General features: G+C 41.1%; 1 protein-coding gene across 4 annotated transcripts in view; it reads right to left on the reverse strand.

Moving 5' to 3' along the window:
* Positions 1-3,725: 3,725 nt before the first annotated feature.
* Positions 3,726-13,113, reverse strand: part of LHX8 (LIM homeobox 8) — a 133,565-nt gene continuing 124,177 nt past the window's right edge. For all 4 annotated transcript variants that reach the window (XM_085602268.1, XM_085602269.1, XM_085602267.1 and 1 more), the window contains one exon: positions 3,726-4,475. In XM_085602268.1, the coding sequence (XP_085458394.1) occupies positions 4,425-4,475 (51 nt within the window). In that variant the 3' untranslated portion in view covers positions 3,726-4,424. The remainder of the gene's footprint in view (positions 4,476-13,113) is intronic.

Genomic DNA, 13,113 nt, shown 5'->3' on the forward strand with positions numbered 1-13,113 from the left:
CATCCCACCCTTCATTGGTTCTCACTTTACTCCATTCACAATACCAATCTACTTTGTTGCTTCATTATGCATCATTCTACCCTCCTGTATTTTTTTCCTGTCTCTCTCCTGTCTATCTCTTTCTGTCTGCCACTACGCTCGATTGCATCTCTTCTCTCTGCTCCTTGCATCTCTCCCATTATTTTTATTACTCCGTACCTTTTCTTTGCCTCCCTTCTTCTGGGCGTCCCTCTCTGTACATCGTTCTGTATCGCTTTCTACCCTTCTTTAAATTAAATCGCTCCCTGTTGACCTGTTTATTCATCCTCCCCAGTGCCTGTCTTCAGTGTCTACCCAGGTTCTCCCATTAATGCCACCTCCCGAGCCTGTGAATCTCACCCTCTTCTGCTTCTCTTACTCACACTGCTGTTTCTCCTCCCTACCAGATGTTTGGCTTATTCTTTCATTTTCCTTACTCGAAGGTGATCTTATCCCCTGCTGTTTCTCTTACGCATCCCAATGTCTCATTTACTTTCTTATTTTCCATACTCTTTAAAGGGGATCGTCCACCCACCGGTTTCTCATGCTCTCTCGCAGCTAGATGGTTTGCTTATTCTCTCATTTTCTTTACTCAAAGGTGATTGTACCCCTACCTCCTGTTGTTTTGCATATTATCTTTTAATACTTTGCCGCCTCTCGCTGCCCCCTCTACCAGTATCTTTGTAGTGTCTATATCTGCCTTTTCGTTATTTTCGTGTCTGTCTTCACCATTTTCTGTACTTTTTCCTTGCTTTCTCCGCAAGGCCTTTCGTCTTCTATTTCGCTACCTTTCCCTTCGTGTTTTCGCTCACCTCTTCCCTGCCATCAGCCTACTAACGCTTTCCCCTCATTCCCTCCACGTGTCCCTCTCCACCATTGGCTCTCACCCTCTCACTTGGCAGGGTTTTCACTTCACAGCTAACACACACAGCATTTGTTTCCTGCCCATGCACCCCCCCCCCCCTCCCTTCACGTTCTCAGATGTATCTCGTCCATGGGCTGAATTAGACTCGGAGACCGTTTTATTGTCCCTACATGTTTCAACAAAATGGGTCCTTCCCCTTTGGTCTCTGTGTTTTCACCCATGGGGCTTGTTGCTTTTTTTCCCCGTTGTTTCTCTATTGTTGTTGTTTGCCCCGTCTTTGTAGCTTTGTCATTGCTTGCGTCATTAACTGCCCCGATGTTGTTTGCCCCTTCCACCCCCTTAGGCGATGGAACCTGCAACTTAACGTGCGCCTTCCTCCCACATTGCTTACACCTCCCAATCTCTAATGCCATTCTGCGTCCTTGCTTACTCAGCCCCACTCCTGCATATGTAGCTTGTTATAAGTTAATTTTGGACAGTGCTTGAGTTACCTTTTAAAGTGATCTTTTTGCACTGTGTTCATAATGGCCAATGGAGACTGCACGGAGTTAGACATGAATGAAACGTTCCACAAAGTATTTAGAATCCATTTTGCATTATGCGCTCGCTATCCAACGAGTCTCAGTGGAACTCGCTTTCATAGTAAATGGTTGACATTGCACTAATTTGTTAATATACTTTCTCCGATCTGTATTTGCAGGCAGGGTTTTCACTTCACAGCTAACACACACAGCATTTGTTTCCTGCCCATGCACTCCCCCCTCCCTTAACGTTCGCAGATGTATCTCATCCACAGGCTGAATTAGACTCGGAGACAGCTTTATTGTCCCTACATGTTTCAACAAAATGGGTCCTTTCCCCTTTGGTCTCTGTGTTTAAACCCATGATCTAATTTAAGAAACCTTTCTCACCACTTATCGATGGCACACAAAGCGCTGTTGCAGGTTCATTAAATAACAAAAGGTGAAGGGGTTATTCAGTTCAGCATCTGCATCCCGCATGCAAGAGCCAGAGTCCGGACAAAAAGGATACAAGAAGAAACAAGCATTGGCATAGCCAATAGGTCGTGCCTTTGGGACCTTATAAGTGTTTAGCCATGCAACAGTTGATGTTGTTGCACCAAGGATATTGTACTGCACAACTAAATACTTATAAGGTTCCAAAGGCAAGATCTGTTGGTTATGCCAATGCTTGTTCTCTTATGTAATTATGTGTTCGCTAGTAAGTTGCATTCAGCCCCAAAAGCCGCCTTGCATTCCTCCTATTTGTCCATAATTTACTTCTGGCATCCCATATGCTTGTGTTTTGTATTCCTGCCGCTTGACAATCCTTTGCATCCTACGTCCCTCCTATGTACTCCACTCTGGCATCCATTGGACCTTCATTTGTATTCATGTCCTAAATCCATTGTCCTTCACAAATCCACTGCTTGCATCCAGTCTCTCTTGATGTGTACCCTTCCTTTGAACTCCGTATCCCCATGCCTTGCAACCAATGGACATCACTAGCATCTTGTCCGCATTAAGTGCCAATCACCTAAAACACAATCCGGTGTCTCCTTTGCATCCACTGTTCCACCTAGAGCGCTCTACCTGAACCCCCTGTGCCTGCTACCACAATTAGCATTGTTAAAGCCAAGTTCAATATATAACTGAAAACGCAAGCTGATCTCTGTTGTTTACTTGATTGATATAATAAGTCAAATACTTATGGGACCAGCCATGAGGTTTGTTCAGATCCTTTGTTTTAAACCCATGTGACCTGCAAAGAAATGGCTCGTATATCAATAGGATGTATGACGGAACAGCAAAGGGCATTTACGACAACTGCCTTTTTCAACGATGCTGGAACCAAGGCAACGACAAAAATGTTACTATTTTACAGGCAGGTTAAACTCTTTATAAGTGCAATGGGTTTATACTTGCTTATAAAATACGGACATTTCCGTTGTAAAAGCATGCATAGTAAAGGTATTTGCGTGGTATAAAATGTTAAGGGGGAAGTTTAACCCCATTTCTATTTGTTTTAAAATAACTATTAACCCCCAATGCCTGAGCCCTTAAATCACCCTTGCTACCCCATACCCACCCTATATCCTAAAATACCCTAGCGATCCCAAACCCCATACCCACACTAAACCCTAACATTACCCTTACCATCCCAAAACCCATACCCACCCTCAAACCTAAAATGACCCTTTCCACCCAAAACCCCATCACACCCTAAACCTAAAATTACCCTTGCCACCCAAAAACCGATACTCACCTTTAACACTAAAAATACCCTTGCACCCAAAACCCCATACCCACCCTAAAATTACCCTTGCCACCCAAAAACCTATACCCACCCTAAAATTACCCTTACCACCAAAAAATCCATACCCACCCTAAACCATAAAAACACTCTTGCCACCCAAAAACCCATTCGTACCCTAAACATAACATTGCCATCCCAAAGCTCATACCCAACTTGTACACTAAAATTACCATTACCACCGAATTCACCGCACCCACCCTAATATATACATAAAACACATTAAATACTTACGTGCAAAATTCATTTTTTACCACGTAAATGCCTTTACAACGAAATTCGCTCTAAGGCAATTTGTGCTTAAGGTATACTCATGGTTAAAAACGTCGTTCGTGGCAAAGACTGTTTCGTTGTAAAGACGTTTGTGGTTTTGCCGTCTTGTTTTCCATATTAATACTCTAAACTAAACAGAAGCAGTCGGATCACACTGAAGAAGGATCTCTTTCTTGGAATCTTCATTTAGATGGTGGTGAAATTACATTGGTTACAGCACTCCACTCACATCAGTCAGACACAACTTCTACACAAACAGAACACAAGCATGTTGTTCAGTGGTAGCAAAAGTATTTTAGATAAAGATGTGGCACTACAGTCAAGAGGGAATAATATAAGGATTAGGGCGTCTCACTTGGTAAAGCTGGTTCCGACAGTTGCATGAAATAGTGCACAGAAGGGGGACATTGGTAGCGTCAAAGACATCAGTGCATTTTTGAAGACTTCGGTTGAATACTAAATTTACTTGCCGTATATGAAATTTTATTCAGCTCACTCAAAACATTTGAATTTAATGTTGACACTTCTCTGATAAAAATCGGGAGTTGCACTGTGAGTTGCATTTAAGTCAAAATACAAATAATGCAATTTATGGCAATAATTTACAGACGTAACGGATGACATACTATAATTTCACAAAGAATTGTAAACATTGTGCACCTTTGCTAGTCATTAGGAAAAGTGCTTTTTTGATGACAAATAAATTAACAAATACACAGCTAACGTTGACTATTTCCAGACAATACAAAAATGTGTACTTTTTAAACTATACAGGAGTACTTATGTAGAATTCATAAGAACGTCTTAAAGACCAACAATACATAGCAGAATGTAAAAATGGTCTTCAAAGTTTGTTAAATAAACAATATCTTCACAGATATTTTAATGCACAATAAATCTTTAAGTTTGTATCCCTGCAAAAAAGAAACTTAAGTGTGACTCCTTGGCAGCTGTGTCATGGAGCGGTGTAACATAAGCTGGAGTCCAAGTGCGGTTGGTGAATGAGCTATGAAGAAGAAAAAAAAAGAGAAACAATACGTAAAATATTTAAATGTGCTTTTCACAGTTTTACACAATTGCCTCACTGCACGCTAACGTAAAAGATGTACAACTATTTTGCATCCCTGAATACAATTCATCCCTATTTGCAATCAGTTTTCCTTATTTTCGCCATATGTGCACCAGTGCAATCTCCATTCCAAACACATGTTCCCAGAAATGAAAACAATACACTGAACTCCTACATATTTTGCTTCAAAATAGTTTCAGTTAAGAGAGGTGGTGAAGTATAGTACTGTTTCAACAAACATGATGGGTAGGTTAAGAGAATATTATATTGAGTGCAAAGTACAACAGAAGAAGGGTTAGTGGTTAAAGAGTGAGAGCCAAAGTATGTTGTCTATAATGCAGGAGAAAAACACTTTCAATTTAAATATCTTTAAACTAAAAGGGGGAGGGAAGCTTGTGAACTTTGCAATTGGGAAAATATATATTTTTTAAATTAAAAAACACATGCTTGAAACACAAGTGGCAAAATAAATCTTAACCCAAAAGGTGTGCAGTAGGAAAGCTCAACAGAACATCACTTTCTGTATGCAACTTGTACAAAAACGTTTTTTCTTGACCACAATTCTTATTTCAAACACACAAAAGGTGATGAAAGGAATGACTGCAGTAAGTCTAATCACTCAGGGTAGCATTCAAACCCATCATTCTTTTGCCCACCATGCTACCTCAGTTTGGACTTCACCATACGCAAATCTGTCTTGACCCTGCTCCAATACAAGCAGGCCAGACCAAACTGGCAGGACAGGTCCTTCCTGAACAAGCAACCCCAGATGCCTCCAGTTGGGCAAGGCCTTGGACTATAGCCGAAGAGGGCTCCACAAGACCAGATACAATCTCCACGAGACACCAATAAATTGCATTTGCTGCTAAGAAAAAGCTTGCAGCAGGAGACACTTGAACCTTCAGCTCAGCGGCAATGCATCTTGGTTGGATTGGCATGACAGGTTTATCCCTGTACTCCAGAGGTCTTTAGAGCCAAACATTTCTATGCCCCTAGTTTTCCGGGTTGGTAGAAGTCCACCTACACAAAGCCACGGGTTTCAAGACGTCAGCAACAGTACTTGGGGGTCAGGACTCACTGCAGCAGAGGCCAACAGCAGGGTCCAGGGCAGTTACAGTTTGAACTGGTCAGCTGGAAAGTTCAAGAAAGTCCTCTTGTAGCATGTAGTTTCTCTGTAGCTTGACCAGGAGGTGAGCCTCGTGTCCCCTGGAATCCACATCTTTGTCCTGGGTACAAGAGAGAGCAGGTCCTGTCATTCAGGGCTCTTCTCAGGTCTCAAACTGTAGGTTAATCCCTCTGCTGATTTGCCTCAGGTATAGTAATGTTCTGAGGAGGGTACTGGGGATGCCATATTTATACAGGACACCAGCTTGTGGGTGGGGGTGACTGCTGACTCCTCCCTTACCAATGGGGTAAATGATCCCAGGGTTTACCCTGCACACTTGTGCAGCATTCCTGGGTGCCCTATTGAGAACTATCTCACAGTGCCCCTCTCTGCCTGAATCGTAGGTGGTGGAGCCCTTCTCCCCTTTGCAGAGCTCGTGTGCCCATTCCAGAGGTGTGGCCTAGCAAATAAGCAACACCTTCTATGTGGTCACTTCAAAACAGTTCAGGGGACTGCACACTCCCCACTGTGATTGGAGCCTAGCTGACAGGGAAAACAATGAAAGAATCGGTGCAGGTGTCATTTGACATCTGCCTGTGACTCCCGAAATAACCATCCTGCCAGAGGAACATAAACATCTACCCACATCCATGCCTTTACCTCTGCTCTTGGAGCAGTTTTCACACCTCATTCAGGGCATGAGCACCGAGAAGGTTTCAGTTAAAGGCTAATGCAAATTAGCCTCCAGAGGCGTTAGGCAGGAAAAAGTAAGTTTCTAAAAGTACAGTTTACTTAATATTTTATTAGAAATCTGATTTATTAGGGGGTTGGACTTTTAATAAATATTACAAAGAGCCCAAGACTGAAATTACTGGGTGTAGAATTATTAAATCTAATATTGTGTCCCAGTGATTCTCTATGGAACAGCCAGATTTGCTACTGTGAAAATAGCTGTAGGCATTAGTCACCGTAATGACATGTGTAACATTAAGTTTACACAGATCTTACTTTTACATACCCTGCACCTTGCCTAATCAGCTATAAAGCCTACCCTAGGCTGAATCAATATATAAAAGGAAGATTTAGACCTATCAAAAGGGTTTATTTTGACAGATTGAATTGCTGTTTAAAAACTGCTTCAGTCAGGCTACAATGGTCGGCCTGAAGCCAGGTTTCACTGCCACAAAAGATGTTGCAGTTCACTTCTAGCATTTAACCTACAAACCCTGGGTATACTGCACCATATACTAGGGACCTCCAGGTAAGTTAAATCTGCTAGCTACAGTTATGTCAATTCAACCATGTGAAAAGGGGTGGGGGGGGGGGGGAAGACCAGCACGTCACCCGCTAATCAGTGGAAATTGCACAGAGTTCTATATACAGCAAAAACAGATGGGGCAACAATCCGGGGGAACATCATGCAAAGAATAGGGATTGCCTAGAACAAGTCCTCAGCATATGACATTATCCTTGTTTACAAAATGTACAAGTAAAATAAATAGAAAGGAAAGAGGGGCCCAATAAAATGTATTTTCTTTACACTGTTACTTTAATACAAAAAAATATATGAAGGAAAAACTAGACGACCTCTGAAGCCGATGAAACCTCATAAACAAGATGGAGGTATTAGGAAATAAAAATAATGCAAACCATCATCTTTTAGGATGTACATACTATGCATGCATTATACGAAAGATGATCGGGGTATTAAAAAAAACCTTAGTCATATAAAATGTTACCAAAATGATTTGTGAAAGTTCCCATAAACTGTTTTGGAAGCAATCTATTTTCCAGAGTAAAGACTGAAATCAGAAAAAAAATTCAGTCTCACTAAACCATTCCAGAAATGCTCTTTCAGAATGGTAACACGATGTAATAAAGGGAAAATATTAGCAAGAGTGTAAAGGAAGTAATAGCTTTTGTCACCTATTGATTTTGTTTTATGTGAACATTCAGCAGATTTGGAGACAAAGAGAAGCATAACAAATTATTTGCTAACAAAGGTTTAATATAAAAATGCAGCACCTGTTGAATGTATGTAAAAAGTTCACTACAAAAAAATAATCACAAATAGAGTGATATATGATGTGGTATCAGTCCGTTTTGGCTGACATTACTGATGTTACGTACTATTAAAAAAAGTAGAGGTAAAGTTTATTATTTCAAAATCTTCTGCTCCCATTAGTTCCAGTTTAAATTTTCTATTATTTTCTGGAGGTGATATCCCCCACTCGAATGTTTCTTGACCCCGTTGTCTTGTTTCCACCAGATCCTCAAGTATTTTCATAAAATCGCTTAACGTTGGGGACTCTAGCTCACATCCCCTCCATGTGTATTCTTGCTGCCTACTATCCCCTCTACTTCCTTTGATGAAGCATTTCTAATTGCTAGACTCTTATTTGAGGATATCGTTTTTTTTCTCAAGGGCACCACAACATAGCTCCCCCATGTCCATTGCTGACCCGATTGTAGTATCATTCCTTATTTGCTCCCTTTGCAAAACTGTAGTTTTTTTTTTAATTTTCTGCACTTGTGTTTCGTCCAAACACTTCCTTTTGCATTCTCCGCATTAATGTCCCTCAAAGCGATCATATCACGTAACGTGGTTCCTTTATTTCTACTTTATTATTTTGTTCCACTATTTAAATGTTCTACTTTATTATGACAAATACGTCTGCTTTACCTAAACGCTAGTACCGAAATATTGGTAACCAGTGGCAGAAATTGCTGTATAAGCTTCAAGGAAAAATACATAATTGGTGCTTCTGTAACCTCTAACATTTCTTGCTAGCTGCTACCAAGAATGTATATTGGTCTCAGACAAGATAATGGATATTGTACGGAGCAAGGATAGTGGTTGACGAAGACACAGGTTCACCCCCGATCCATCCAATCTGCCTAGCGTTCTCAGACAATTAATACATCCAGGTTTACTTTTTGCAGGCTAGAATACTGCAAAAGGAGCCTACTTCAGTTCATCAAATATATTTATTTTACTGAAAAGAAGCATTGTGAAACCTATGTTTTCTATAGAATGTAAGCAGCACTTAAACATGGTACCAGTTTGTCTGACTTATAACTATTAGTTTATTTACAAGCTCACAATGCACTCAAGATATCCATGGGATGTGACAACCAATTTTGTTGACTGGCAAGAATTGCAGTAATGTGACCCAGAAGCAGTCCAAATAGTTAATCCTCATTCATTGACCGAAATGTTTTAGGGTTGCTTCTGATCATGGCCTATGCTTCCTTCAATATATATATATATATATACACACAAATTTTATTTACATCTTGATAGGCATTATGTATTTTCATGCAGGCATCCGATTTTGAATTAAAATTATTTCTTAGGGAATTTTACATCTCTGCTCGCCTTCACCAATCTCAAATTCTTTGAGACAAAATGATATGCCCCATGCAAACTCTCTGCTAACAGACGCTGGAGGAAGTTCTTCAAGTAACAAGGGAGATCACAGTAAATACAAGAAGTCAAATAATATTTCGAAGCCAACTAACATAACGTTCCATCAAATATAGTACTCTGAACCCATAATGTCTAAATCTTTGAACCCAGTACCATTTCATAAGAAATCATATTTTGACTTGACAAGTTACAAGACATTAAAAGCTTTTCAAAATTGCAAATATGGTTCACTTGACCTATATGTATGCAAAGCAACACCCTGGTTCCTGAGAGGACACAGAGGAAAGTCCATATACAGACCGAAATTTTGAAGCACAGTTGCACCAATCAGGTCTACATTTGTGTCGCTCTCTAAGGATGGTTCTTCTAAACAATGGATCATAAAGTAGGAGAGATGGAAAAGCCAAAAATAGGAGCTTTAAAGTTGGGCAACAAGTATAGATACACCTTAAGACCTTGCAGACAGCCTTTTCTTTCGACTAGAATAGAAAAAAATGATTACTATCTGAAGCTAAACACATCTCTAATTTCCGTCTGTCCCAAATGCCCCATTTTCTATACTCAAGACAGGGGAGCATAGAGGCCCTTGAAGCACCCTATAAACGCTGCCCCTCCCCCCCCCCCCCACCCGCCCAACACACACACACACAAAAGAACCAATCTAAGGACACACCAATTTTATACTGCTGAAAAAGTAGTACAAGACTGCTGATGGACATCCAGACAAGATTTTCAATATAGTAAAGTCTAGATGCAGCTTTCAAGATTCCACACTCACTACTATTACACGATTAGTCATCTTCATTTTTGTGAACCATTGATTAGCACACTGTCATTTGGAACATTGAGACAAGTGCTATCACCCAATACAACGGTGCTTAGTTTTTTTTTTTTTTCTGTATAAAAATACAGAATTGGAGCAGGCGGGTCTCACACCTGTGATCTGCAGAAACCAATCTTGTAAGCAATTGGGTTAATAGTTGTTCAGGATGGGAGTCATTCACAAGTAATAGGGCCACAATAGTTGTATTACTGGGACCCAAGAACCCCGTTGTGGCACTGGACTCTCTCAGGGTAGCGTAGCAGAAGTCAAAAGCCTTTCCGGGTGAGGTGGTCGGCGTTAGCAATCATAATTTACTGGCACGCAACAATATTGATATGATAGTATAGTCAATGCTTTTTTTTCCCCCAACAAGGAAAAGTACATTTTTTACACACACACACACACACAGAGCCACACACACACACACACAGAGCCACACACACCTAAATACTATCCATTAAATTACAAATATATATATCAGGTAGATGGAAATACCTTTGGTGACCCCCTCATGCCATATTACCCCCCTTTGCCCCCCAGGGCCTCTTAGACCAGATGTACCATCATAATATAACAGGGCATCATTATTTATAAGGCAGGCTAGTTGGCTTTGTCAATGGGTCTGGACATCAATATATACAACACAGGCCTACTGACTGTCAGTTTCACCACATTAACAACAATAACCTTCATGTTATACAGTACCAACATACCACCATTAAATCCAATAACAATGTTCATATGCAACCATTATAAATATAAGCATTGAGGGATTTTTCAACAAGATTTATAAAGCATTTATATTCAAAGATGTGTTCCAAAGATGGGGCTCCAAAGGCACGGAGTATAGTTGTGCGGCTCCGTCTTCTGGGTTCTGGAATCCTGCTCTGCCCTCAGTAGCCCCAAATAAGCTTTTTCTTTGTTGCACCAGCCCCCAGAGAGATGGGGGCCCCAGAAGTGGTAAACATTCAGGGGTTGGGACCCCATGCATGCCCCCCCTCCCCAGTAAATAAAATAAAGATGCTGGCCCCTGGCCCACCCCGGGTGAATGATAGCTGAAAACTGCAGAGCGCATTTCACTTTTTTCTTTTGGACTGTTAGAATGGTCAAACATGTAAAGCAATACATCTCGCCCCCGGGGGGAGGGGGGGGGGGTGTAACATTATTTTCATCTTGGCCTCGTTTTGATCTTGGGGGTAAGCTCTAACCACATGCAGCATCGTCAGCATTTTTTAAGTGGGGTGGAAGGTTCTAGATGCCAGGCACCCAGTGGCCAATCTTTGCATGCCACATCATGCCTTCACCTTGGTTCCAACACTCCTGCACAGCATTCTAGGACAATCCAAAATGGCTCTATCAAGTTTCCTTTCAAAAGAGCTCCTTTGAGGGCCTTCGCTACACCCCTAGCTGACATCACAGCTTCCAACCAAAATTTCAGAGGGTTTGACATCTTGCTGGACTCTGTAGGCCTAAGTGGAATAAAACTGCACTTTAGGGCAGATTTCGCCTATATGTATCATACAGTGAAAACAGAGAACTTATATTGCATTTATAGCTTCTAGGAACTTTTATAGTAACACAAAGGGAAAGTGCTGTTGAAGGAGGTGTGCTTAGTGTGAGAAAGTAGTCCAAAGTAAGTGAAAAATGTGTCCAACACTGGAAAGTGCACAGGACAAATCTGGCACCTCTCCACTGGAACTGGGAAGACACTTCAAGAAGACAGCCTTGCTAGATGGAAAGAACTTGAGCACCTCTGGCTAATGCTAACACCTACAGAGTAGAGCTGCTCTGCAAGAGTCAAGTGGCTGACATTTTAGCCTGCTCCAGGGACTTGAAAGGAAAAGGACTCATGACTTCAAACAGGCCCAGCTGACCACTGAGGGGAGCCCTGGCTGAAGACAAACTTGGTGCCTGGAAGTATGCATTGAGAGATGGGAAGAAACCTTTTTAGCAGCTGGACAAAAGAGGATTGAGGCAAGGTGTCAAGTTTGCCCATGGAGGTCGCACCCAAGTAGGGTAAGAAAACTCTGTTCTTCCCGCTATGTGATTTTTGCCACACTGAAATCGATTTAGCTGGACCTTACAGAAATGTATCCAGACTCAAGGAGCCTTACACAGCTACAGCTTCCATCTATGCTTGCTGTAGGATTTTGACAACCAATAATATGACCCAAAGTCTGAAGTTAAAACCTTGGCCCAGGCAAGAAAGCAAATGTGGCCCCATATTTAAGTGACCGCAGCAGCTAGGAAGGCCAGGCTCTTCCCAGTCTGAGCTTTTGGTTTCAAAATAAATGGCATTAACAGGACTTCTAATGACCATTGCTGGCTTTAGATTTGTATAATGCCTCACTGGAAGACTTTGATCTTCATCACAGTCTACGTCAGAAGGTACAAACTTTGACCAAGATGACCTGCTTGTGTATTAGACATAGTCTCCATCACGGTAAGCCTGAAATCGAACCGAGGTACCAGTCATTAAAAAACGAATCTCTTTAAAGGCTTTTTACAGGTGCTCTTAGCCTTAAAACTTTAAAAATGGATTGGAATATTCTTTCTAAATTGGTACACGATTTTTATTGTATTGATTTGACTTGAACATCTTAGAACTTCTTGAGCTTAACATGAATTTCTCTGGGGAATTGCCTGCTGTTTGTCCCATAGCTACCAGGGACTGAGCAGAGCTCCTGCAAGACTGGTCTTGGGATGTGAACAGACAGGCTATATAAACTTTTTAACGATTCCCACTTCCCAAATTAAGAGCTAACTTTGGCATAGGGCACTAAAATAGCACATGTCAATCACTTGACTGACAACCAGGAGCAGAGTAGGCCCATTAGTTAATGTACATTACAAGTAGTTCAAGATACAGACTGACTCAAGAGGTTATTGGAAAACTCCTCAATGTATTATGCAGATGAAACCATGCTGAAGGAATGCACCCCACCGAGACACTTTTTCAGAGTCCATATTTACTTCCAGCCAAACTACGATTGCTCTGGACAGCAAATTAGTCACCAGGAAAATCAATTTAGTGAAAATCATATTTTGTAGTCATAGTTTGAAAGCTAAATACAACAGCAAAAACTGACCAAATGTGAAAGAAACATCTATAAACTGGCAAGTATGTGTATCACTCAATAGGTTCCTGTGCTAAGGAAAATAAAAAGTACTCTAGAGTTCTTGAGATAACAGAGGGGGCTCAATGTAAAGTTGGACA

Source organism: Triturus cristatus, chromosome 4_2, assembly GCF_964204655.1.
Source record: "Triturus cristatus chromosome 4_2, aTriCri1.1, whole genome shotgun sequence".
In the NCBI taxonomy this organism is placed as follows: domain Eukaryota; kingdom Metazoa; phylum Chordata; class Amphibia; order Caudata; family Salamandridae; genus Triturus; species Triturus cristatus.